Source organism: Sparus aurata, chromosome 10 (genome assembly GCF_900880675.1).
Source record: "Sparus aurata chromosome 10, fSpaAur1.1, whole genome shotgun sequence".
NCBI classification, from domain to species: domain Eukaryota; kingdom Metazoa; phylum Chordata; class Actinopteri; order Spariformes; family Sparidae; genus Sparus; species Sparus aurata.
Genome location: NC_044196.1, coordinates 21,741,577 through 21,752,767, shown reverse-complemented (window position 1 = coordinate 21,752,767; position 11,191 = coordinate 21,741,577). Strand labels below are relative to the sequence as shown.

At 40.4% G+C, this 11,191-nt stretch overlaps 1 protein-coding gene across 1 annotated transcript; it reads left to right on the top strand.

Annotated features, from left to right (window-relative positions):
• The first annotated feature begins 3,191 nt into the window (after window positions 1–3,191).
• On the top strand, window positions 3,192–10,477 carry sox19b (SRY-box transcription factor 19b). Its single transcript, XM_030431734.1, has 2 exons — window positions 3,192–4,295; window positions 8,326–10,477. Exons 1-2 carry the CDS (start codon window positions 3,637–3,639, stop codon window positions 8,585–8,587), a joined length of 921 nt encoding a protein of 306 aa, XP_030287594.1. The 5' UTR covers window positions 3,192–3,636; the 3' UTR covers window positions 8,588–10,477.
• Window positions 10,478–11,191: the final 714 nt, after the last annotated feature.

The following is an 11,191-nucleotide window of genomic DNA, read 5'->3' as shown; positions in this document are numbered from 1 at the left end:
GATGCTGTTTGATCGTAAATGTTGGTAATCCCAAACACATTTGTGAGCACTACCTACTACCACTAATCTCTGTGCGGAAGAATTGCAGCGAATGGAGAAAGACAAATACTTTTTGATCCCATCTGAATTGTATCATGAATTACACGTATGATGTATGTCAATTTAAAAAATAACAAATTGAATATAAGACTGTTAAAATATGCAATTATAAAGACTACACAGCCAACAGTTGCATTAGTAATGTCATCTTGTTGAATGCCCACCAGAACCCATAACTTCAATGTTGTAGAGATGGTCCTGTATATAAGCAGCTTATAGAACTGACAAACTAGACTTTCACATGACTGCAGTTGTCAATATGAGCTGATTTATTGTTAATTTCGTCTTTTTTAGTACCTTTTCTGTGCCGAGTTGGCGGCCATGTTGATTTTGGCGACAGGTGCGGAGTGAGACGATGTAGTTCGCTGAGCAATTTAACACAAACTGGACGGTGTTTTACTTGAATTACAATAAACTGTGACTTTGTTCACTTGGAAAACTATCTGTCAAATTGACAAACATCATATGTGATATGCATCGCACTATTCAAGCAGGATCAGAGTTTTTCTGAAAAAAGATCCATGGGGTCCACCAGAAGGGGCGTGACTTCAGCTATTTATGGAGAATTTGTAAGTATCTCTCTCTACAGAGTTTTTATCAGTTCTTATTCTGTAGACTGGTTTCCTGTACATATGCAGTTTCACTTTTTAATTTGCTTACATGAGAAAAAAAACGTATTCCTCTTAACAGAGTGGTTTAATCTGCTGCTTATTTTCCGACTGGTGTGCCAGTGGTGCCAGCTGTGCCTTTACCTTTGTGCATCGGTCTCACTGTAGCCAGATCTTTTTCATGCCGCTGACATCTGATACAACAGAGGTGATTCAAGGATTTGCCTGCATGTTTGTGCTCAAAGAGTCTTCAGGGCATGAAGTACACATTAAAAACAGGTTCTTAAACTAAGTACAAGAACAATGAAATGCTTTTATATCAGCTATCACAGGGCGAACCACAAATGTGATGCCAAAACGCCATCGACACACAAGCACAGAAGCATCACAAGGAAGTAGGCGGACAAAAACATTGATGCAAGTCCAAAATGTATTCCATTGACACATTTGAGTCCGTTCCCTCCCTGTTTTTTGGGATGACCTCAAGGGCCATGACTTTTAAAGCATCTGGATTAGTGTGGCCCACCATCTTGTGGTGCTGTGCCATGGGCTAGCAGTGTCTGTGGGTCCTGATAGCATATTTGTGTTAAGCCCGTCTCTCCCACAGTTTGTGCTTTGTGCCACTGACACAGAAGCAGGTGGCTCCTCACCAGACAGTCTTTTAGAGTCGGTGCCCTTCTCTATTGGAAAAAATGTTGCAAAGCAAAAGAGGCCAAATGTTGAAACCCCTCCTATGACTTTATTGTGGCACAAACAAACTACACTTTAAAAAGCAATATCTTCAATTTGAACTCAGTGAACACAGTTGAGTTGATGGTTTCCCTTCGAGAAAGCGAGCTAATATAAAAATATAGATTTTGAATGTGTATCTTGTTCATTGGAAGCCACAGTAAATGGAAGTGTTAAGAGCCTTTTATATGGTTTTAGCAGACCTCAGGTATTCAGGAAGTTGTTCGCAGGTGGGGAGCACAGAAACTAAAAGCTTCTGCAGCCTCCGTGTTAGCTTATTAAAGGTGCTATTTGTAATAAAAGTTGATTTTTGAGTCTCAATCCCAACTGGTCAAATAATGACCCTCAGAGTTTCTCATCTCATCAAAAACTGACATTATAGGATAGCAGCCTTGCCAGTCTTCTTTTGACGAGTTGGGAATGAGAGTCAAAGATCAACTTAAAGTGAAACTCTCGCCAAAAAGCAACCGAGGCTTTATTTGGGATTGAATATTCAATCCCAAATAAAGCCTCGGTTGCTTTATGGCGAGAGTTTCGCTTTAAAGCAGTAACCAGTGAACACAAACTCAAACCTTAGTCATATTTTTGTGCAGCACTGTCACAAATGTAAATGTGATTTGAATGATGATTACTTTGTTAATGTCTTTGGCCCTGTCTGCTTTCACATCTAGGGGCAGCGTGAAAACACCAGGGAGAAGTTGTAGGACTTCTTCTTTTCAGCTATAAGGCTGTTGACTGAGTTGGAGTGTGGGTCATAACAGTTTCAGTCTCACCTATTAACATATGCCCTCACCATATGACCATCGTATTACCGCGCACACCAAACTGCAATGTCCCGACCGAGTGTTTGGGTACGGATACATCAAGTGTTATACTTCTGAACATCATTGGTACCAATCTACTGAGCATCAGTGAAATCAGTGAAGTGAGATGTCTGCACGGAGCCCAAGGAATACCAAAAGACAACACCCAACCCCAACTGTGGGCTCTGTGGTGTAAACTAGTGGAATGCTAAGTCTGCTACTTCTTCTTCTTCTCCAAAACTAAATTTCCCCAGGGCCCTAAAGTCAATCTCAGTATAACGACACTGCATGGAGATACTACAGCATGTTTTTTTCCTATTCACAGCATGTTTCCTCGCCATTTTTCTTCCTTTAAAGCCCACAAAAAACCACAAAACTTTATGCCTGTGATTTTGAGTCTATCAAACTTGCTGTTCGTGGAAACATTAACATTCGCAACAAAGGGGAAAAACCCCAAGGACTCTGAAAAGGACTTCCTGAAAAATAATCCCCTGAGGATTTACCCGGCAACAAGTTTGTAATTTTTTTTTTTTTCTGAGTTACTTCTATGCCAGTTCCAATACAAGAGGCAATATGTTTATATTTATACATATATAGCCATTGTTGTTATCATCATTACCTGTTTCAGATTGTCCTGATTTTTCAATGTAAAATAATCTAGGCTAGAGAGAAAGAGAGCGCGCTGCTTATTGTGTAAGGGAGGGAGTGTCGCTGCTTGTGTGTGTGTGTGTGTGTGTCTGTCTGTCTGTCTGTCTGTCTGTGTATGTTGGTTGGGGGACTCCCTTCGTAGATAACTTTAATTAAAATCACTTGTTCAGATTAGAACCATGTGATCAGTAGAGTCGATGATCATTGTTTAAGATACTTTTTCTCCGCGGGCTGCCTCCCCCCCACTCCCACTCCCTCCCCCTCCACCAACAAGTGTCTCGTGCACCGTCGAAGCCTTTTCAATTGCAAATGCACGCGCACCGGATTCTTCGCTCTGCCCCCATTGGTCCGCAACCCGACCGACTTGCACGAGCGAAGAGGAACTTTAGGCTTTTAACAGGCAGATGAGTTCAGTGTGTGAGCTGGAAGTCTGATAACAAGTGTTTGTTTGTTTTTCCGCCGAGAACTATTTCACAGCTGCTGAGTTTTTAAATGGACTAGGTCTATCTTCAGTGTATACTACTACCACGGTAATGATTGCGAGAAATACAATTTAGGAAAACTGAAAAAAAAACTGGTCGCCCTCTGCGCCCTGTTTTGTCGCCGGTGTGTGCCCTGAGTAATCAGCCTTTAATTTGGATCACCCGGCGCTCCCAGTCGTCAGGTGGACGGCGACGAACGGCTTCCCGTGTGCTTCCAGCGTGTCAACTGATTTTTGTAGGCAAAACTCATCCAAACTTCTGTCCAACATGTACAGCATGATGGAACACGAGCTGAAGCCGACGGGCCAGCCCACTTCCCACCAGACCTCTCAGGGGATGTCACCGGTCACCGGCAACATGACCGGGAACATGGGCAGCAACGGGAACTCTCACCCGAGCTCCAAGACGGCGTGTCCACCCGGAGGCGACCCCATGGATAAAGTCAAGCGGCCCATGAACGCGTTCATGGTCTGGTCCAGGGGCCAGAGGCGCAAGATGGCCCAAGAGAATCCCAAAATGCACAACTCTGAGATCAGCAAGCGGCTGGGAGCTGAGTGGAAACTCCTGACTGACGCCGAGAAGCGACCTTTCATCGACGAGGCCAAGCGGCTCCGGGCAGTCCACATGAAGGAGTACCCCGACTACAAGTACAAGCCACGCCGCAAGACCAAGCCCCTGCTCAAGAAGGACACCCAGGTGGGCAAGTACCCGCTGTCCGCAGGGAACCTGCTGGCGGCGGCGCAGGGGCAAGGTGGCAGTCCGAGGATGGAAAGCTACGGTTGGGGCCCCACCGGGGGGTACGCCGGCATGCAGGGCGAGGCGCTCGGCTACACACAGCAGCTACACCGGTATGATCTGTCGGCCCTCCAGTACCCACCTGCAATGACGGCAGCGCAGACCTACATGAACGGAGCCAACTCGTACAGGTGAGCTGAGTCTGTGACGTATAATCAGGTAGCGCCCCCCCAAGATGAAGTGATAGGTGATTTTAGTTGGGTCCTGTAGGCAACAACCGCGCCTCAGTAAAATTTGGGCAGTGGGAATAAAGTGCACCCTGCAATAACGTCCTAGTTTACAGTTAGGTTTATAAGTAAGGATCACAGTCACTTTTCAAAAAGTTTCTTCTTAACAATCTTTGTGTCGATGAGTTTCACCACTCTGGAATCTTTCACATCTGTTCATCTGTTGTGTCTCAAAGATGTAGGCCTTATGGATAAAATCATAGTACGAACAATATCAATGCTTAGTAAAATGAGCCCCCCCCCCCCACAGAGAAAAGCCATCAAGGTCTCCAAAGTACTCTTGGGCTGGATTCCCACGTTCACCTTCATCAGACAGGATCTGCTAGTACTTAAAATAAAAAAAATAAAAAAAGTGTAAGTGAAATGTATCCATTCTTGAGTTACTGAACAAAAGGTCAACAGTTTCTCATGTGACCCGATGGTGGCTTTTCCAAAAAAAAGATGGCTAAAATAGTGTGAGCTTTCTGCTGTGATGCATTTGCACAAATATACATCTTTAAATTGGACAGGGTTGGTGTTAAAAGCACTAATCATGTAAATCTTACACAATCCTTTACATCAGATCCAGGTGCTTGAATGATGTGTTTTTATATTATTTTAGCATTATTTCCATGTATATATTGTGCACACATCAAGGCCATGTTCTTTAAATGTACATTGACAGAAAAATATTTTCAGTCTTTTACAGGTTTTATGACTTGATGATCTAAAATACAACTCTCAAACTACTGAAATGTTCAAGCAAGTGCACCTGATGTTAAATTAACTCATAAGAGAATACTTAAAATAAGAGTTTAATTGGGTAGAAATGTAAGATGGAGTACATCCAGTCCCATAAAGTCAGTGAGGGACTCTAAACAACAGGTGTCAGTCTGTTCTCCACTTGTTATGCTTGTGACACTCTGCTCTGGGCTAGGTCCTGACTGGAATGTTGATCAGTATGACTTGATTGTAGGCAGGACTGGTCTGTGTGTGGTCCTCTACCCACATTCCTGCTAAACCATTGTCCCCTGTTAAACTTCTGGGTCTTTGCCTCCTGCCATAGGTCCCATGTCCCCAAGCTACAAAGACTGAATACTTTGATAAATGCTCTGGTGTGAGGACACACCTGCAGGACACAAACTGCAGTGTGAACATTTTAGAGACCATCTTTTATATATATAAAAAAAGATAATTAAAAAAACCTAGAAAAGTTAGATGCTTGATCAGTTATTTGCTTGTCTTGTTTAAAATGTCAAACTTTTGAGTCATGGGAGAACAAGCTTGGTCAGGCCACTTGCCAAGTGATACTCAGCAACCTAAGGATTGTGAGTTTGAGGTCATTTGGCAAAAAATACCATCTGGAGAAATCAGCACATAGAATATGAATCTTACTTTTTCCTCATAAAAACAATTCTGTTATGATTTCTGTTGCAGATAAGAAAGTAGATCTGATTGACTTTTTTTAGATTGTTTGTGGTTTGAAAGTTTCACGCATACACAATTTGAATTGAGTGGGATGTTGTCTGCTGGCAGGTGTCTCTTTTAGTGACACTTGAATACATGTACTGGAACTAATGTGCTCTGGCTGTCTGCAAATGAGTATCGGTCCCAAATATCGGTTTCAATCTTGATGATTTCTAATAATTAGTATTGGTAAAGGCCCTGAAAAAGCAATTTGGTTGCCCCCCCCCCCAGTGTTTATTTCAGGATGTGAATTTTGTTAAAAAAGAGAGTGACAAAATGCCTCTGAATGAAAAGTATACGATGAAGTTTTCATTGATTTTAACCCATGTTCTTAACATGATCCATACAGGAGCACAGCACTAATTGGCCTACATGGATTCTCAGATATTGTAACACTAATGCTGACACACAATGCTTCCTGTGATTTGTGTGAAGTCTCCACTGACGAAGCACCAGTATACTTTAATTTACAAAAAACCTACAGACATGCTATGTCTGCCACCGAGTTAGCAAAGAAACAATAGCAATACAGATAACTATACTTGACACTAGCCACTTTGTATTTTAGCTCAACCATAGAACATTTATGTGCATTAACAACAGGTATTATAAATGTATCAACAGTGCTAAGTCAGGTGAGCCGATGGGCCAAAAACCAGCATGAATAAAACGGGATATAACTAGCGTAATGGCACATGGCCAGCACCTAATTCTTTCACACTGGCTATCTTTAGCTGCATCAAAACAAGGAAATAATACCACATATTATGCATCAGGTAAATACTCACTCATTTTCTGAGCGCTGTATCACTTGTAATGGAAGTCATTGCACTGCACTATATATAGTCTATCACTTGACCATCCTGCTAAAGTGCACTGCTTTGAACTGTGTGACGTCACTTACTAAGTATCAATCGGTGAAAACGTGGCTCTGATGGTGGCTATTGGCTTCACAGCCCCCACCAGTCAAGCCGGAATGTACATCACCAATTTGCAAGGGCTCTGACTTTGACAGAAAATAATACATAAAAGAATTAAAATTGCTCCCACATATTTTCTTTTAGATTTTTGAAGTTTGATGTAAAGTTCCAGACAGTCCCCTAACCCTATGAGAAATGAGTCCTCCAACATTGCATTGATTAATTGATTTGTTGTCGCCTATTAAATTAATTGCCAACTATTTTGATAATTGATGATTTAAAATGTTTTCAGTTGGCAAATTAAGTTCATATAGTGTAACAAAATATGACTATACTTTTTTTAAGGTGTGTGTGTGTGTGTGTGTAAAACTCTTTTCTGTTCAGATTTGACAAAGTGACATGCAGAGGTGTTTGTCTGCCATGGTTTGAGCATCGGTGTAGCCAATTAATTGACTCATGTCTTTTTTGAATGGAGAGGTCAGTCAGGTTAAATAGTTGGCTAACTCTATAACTGTAATATGGATCCAGACCTTTTACCTCTACTTCTACAGTATTTTTGTTATAAACAATCATTTGTGACATTCAAATACCATTACACTACAGAACACTACGGAAGATGTTGTGTTTTGGTCTATGATCCCAGCAAATGCCATTTGAGTTGCTGCTCTAGGTTTTCTCAACTACTGCTTATCTAAATGACCATCAGCCTCAACTCATTAGTTTAAATACTGCTTATTTGGGACAGTGATTGTCTTCTTTAGGCTTTTGATATTTGGTCAACATTTTGAAGTTGTTTGTGATAACATAATTGGACATTCAAAATATGTGGTAAAAAGTTTGAAATAATTTTGAAATGGGTTTTGGCATCAGTGTCACAGAAAGCCTGGATCCAAATCTCCATCCTCCAGACTTGTGGACCTCAGTCATATTACTCTGACATGTTCAGTCATCACATCGATTTTTCGAGGGCGAGAGACTGCAAGGCTAAAATAGGCTGCAGATAGGCAGGCTTAAAGACTACAATGAAGGAATGCATTATGATTACCTCCTACAGCCTGTATTTATACACATTTATTTCATGATTCACAACATTATTTCCAGTCTACATGATTCAAGTAATGGATTAATAAAGTAATTGTTTTACAAATTTGTAGAACCGTACTGCCTGGCATGCTGTTGTCCTCATCACTCTCTTTTTTGCTTCTCCCCATATCTTCTTATTAAAAGCCATGTGAATGAGTTTTCCTAATCTGGCTCAAGCACTAGAAGAAACTTTTAACACATCTTTGTGTATAAACATATGTATGGTAAAGCACAGGGGCTTGATATTTCATGACTTAACTGCAACAGCATTTAAGGAAAAATCATTAGTTCAGCAGTTCATCCTTCTATTGGATAAATCTATAACTTGTTTTTAAATATATGGAAGATGAATACATGTAAATATCAGTAACTGAGTATGTGTATGATCTGATTTCCTGCCTTAGCAGAATTTCTCACATTAAACAAGTGTTTTATTTTAAACTCTCAAACTGTGTCTAACTTGTATCGTCATCTCCATTTCACAGCCCCATGTCATATGGCAGCAGTTCCCAACAGCCAAGCCCTGTCACCATGTCCATGGTAAAGGCAGAAACAGTGTCCCACTCGCCTCCAACTGGGACGCCCAACCACCACCGGGGGCCTATGCAGAGTGACCTCAGGGACATGATAAGCATGTACATTCCTGGACCAGGAGGGGATGCCAGTGACCCCACGAATGCACAGAGGGGTTACACCAGTGTCCAGCAGCACTACCTCAGCGGAACTGTCCCACTTACACACATCTAGAACTGAAGTAGGAATCGTGAAAGCATAGGGTGAACTTGGGTGGAGGACCAAACATGCTTGTGATAGACAGCTGGCTGGACTGGAGATGGAGTCAGCTGTGGGGAACTTTAGGGTGGCAAAGAGACCCAAGATGTAAAGAAAAAAACTGTTGTTTTAAAACCTGCATTCAGTAACCTAAAAGTTCCAGATGTACCTGCAATTACAGACACACAAGTGATTTACTAAATTTTTATAGAATGGAACGCTGTTTTTCTACCTCTTTGGGGTCACATCAGTTAAGATGAATGCCAAACACACCCACCACCAAACATACAGAGCTTAAGACTCCTCCCTGCCCACCACCCTCCAGCAGACTTTTCTCCATGAAGAATGAACAAACATAGGCAATGTCTGTTCTTTTGTGTACTTAGTAGAAAATGTTACTTTTGTCTTTTTATAACTTTTTTTAATTAACCATAATAAGTCAAAAGACTCCTCAATACCACCCTGGCACTAATGACAGTTCCACTTTACCCAGTCAGTGCAGGTGAACTGGTCAGTTAGTGGGTTTAATCTTCCAGTCTTTGACCATGAAGCCAGTCCATGGCATCAACAACCACAGCAGAGACAAATGACTAGCAACCTGGTTGATTGCAAACTCTCAGCTGATGACAAACCACTGAGCAGAAGTCGCCTAGTTTTTGGAACAGCTGGGTACCAGTGGGGAGAACGGCAAGGAAATGCACAACTTGAATGACGGAGCTGTTTTTAAAATGAGCTCTGTATGCCGTGACTTTGGTTTAGGACTCTAGTATGTTTTTATATTTTTAACTGATGAAATATGGTGGATGACATGGAAAACACCTGTTGGACAATCAGCATTGCATCCACAGGGAATTAACAGAATACAGTGGCTTCTATGATCTATGGCTGCTTAGAATATAGAACCGGACTGGTTTTACATTCGGTAGGTCGAGTGTCCTCAGTCCAACTAGATCACTGGAGTATGAATTCTGAGATTCATCTATGAGTTTTTATTTGCTATAAATAGTTTTTAGTTTAGACTTTTTGGTGTAAATGCTTGAATGCATTGCTTTGGCAGCATCCGAGTCGCTTTGTGAATTCATTGTCACTTTGCTCTAGACAAGAGTTATTGTTTTTAGCCTTTTATCTTAAGTAAATGGAATTTAATATGAAATTCTTCATTTCAGTTGTTTTATTCAAAACGGCAGATACTAAATACTTTGAAGTCATGACTTCCAACTTAACTGGACAAAACAGGCGTTTTTTAAATGACCTGTCAATTTTGTTTTGTTTTATTTTTTTAAACCACCAGTAAAGAGAATGTTTCAAAGTACGTTTTAGAGTAATTCCCCACCCACCTTTTTTCTGGTAACTTTAATTATGGGTAATTATATGATTTGAAAATAATGAAACTGCATTTTTAATCCTGTTCTCTCTAATTTACAGTACTTTCATTCTCTATCCAGCCTGCTGGTAATAGTGCTGCTAGGGACCTAAAGGGAACTGAAGTTCTTCAACCTACAAAACTGTGAATATTGACTGTGGTAGATTATTCAAACGATTCTTACCTTTTTAAGCATTTCATTACTAACTAAACATGCACTGGAAACAGGTGCCGTTCTACTGAAGTAATGCATGAATGTTGACATTGCTTCTCAAGTATTTGAAAACTTCACTTTAATACTGACTTGTATCTCTATTTTTTAGAATGAATTATCTTGTATGTAAATGATGCCATATACTAGGGTTACTGTATGCAGTATTCATGTAAATAATGTATAAATATGTAGGCTCTTACAGTAAGAGCCTTGACTCCATTTTGAGTAAGACATGTTTGTTATGTCATTCATGACAGTATTAATAAAAAGTACAAATCTTTTCATACAACTTTTTTTTTTTTCATTATTGATGCATGTTAAATGTTGTCTGTGCTTTTAGTTCAAACACATCATGATGGAAGTTTTGGAAAAGTGCCTAATTTCAGACAATACCAAAAAGAAAAACACTTTAATGTTAACGCAGTCCAATGAATCAGCTCTGAAACATATCCAACCTTTCAAAAGCTTGTCAGTTCAACAAAGACATCCAAACTCAAGGTCCACAGGTCTACATGATTTCCTCAGCTGATGGTGTAATATTGTTCAGTTTTTGTTGTCACTGTCACAGGTGTCGATCAATTGAATGTTTATTTATGGACTGGACAAAATCATGATATTGAGAGGTGTTTTGTTCATTTACATACATGAAGGAGCAAAATAATTCTAGCAATTCTCAATTAACATATGTGGTCCAGTACACATGCACCACTACCTATGAAAGGAACACACAGGCCTAGTTGTGTCAACCACACACATTAGCATTTTAATTAGTTGAACGGTTGCATTGGATTTCATTAGGTTTAACAGCATACATAATAAGGTGACAATTAAGTGTACGTAGTAAGTAGTAAGCCGGTAGTATACAGCTTTTGAGCACTACAGCAGTATTTTTGTAAGTTTTATCCCCTGAAAAACATTCATAAATGGAGTCAATACAAAACTGCTTACAAGTTTTCAGATCCTGCCCTAGGAGTAGTTTATGCTTTGAGGATGATCATTGCAT

What these genes read in the sequence shown, in the direction of transcription:
- sox19b (XM_030431734.1), top strand. Translation starts at nt 3,637, where the DNA reads ATGTACAGCATGATGGAACACGAGCTGAAGCCGACGGGCCAGCCCACT. An exon ending in AACGGAGCCAACTCGTACAG is followed by an intron (nt 4,296 to 8,325) that starts GTGAGCTGAGTC and finishes TCCATTTCACAG; the next exon opens with CCCCATGTCATATGGCAGCA.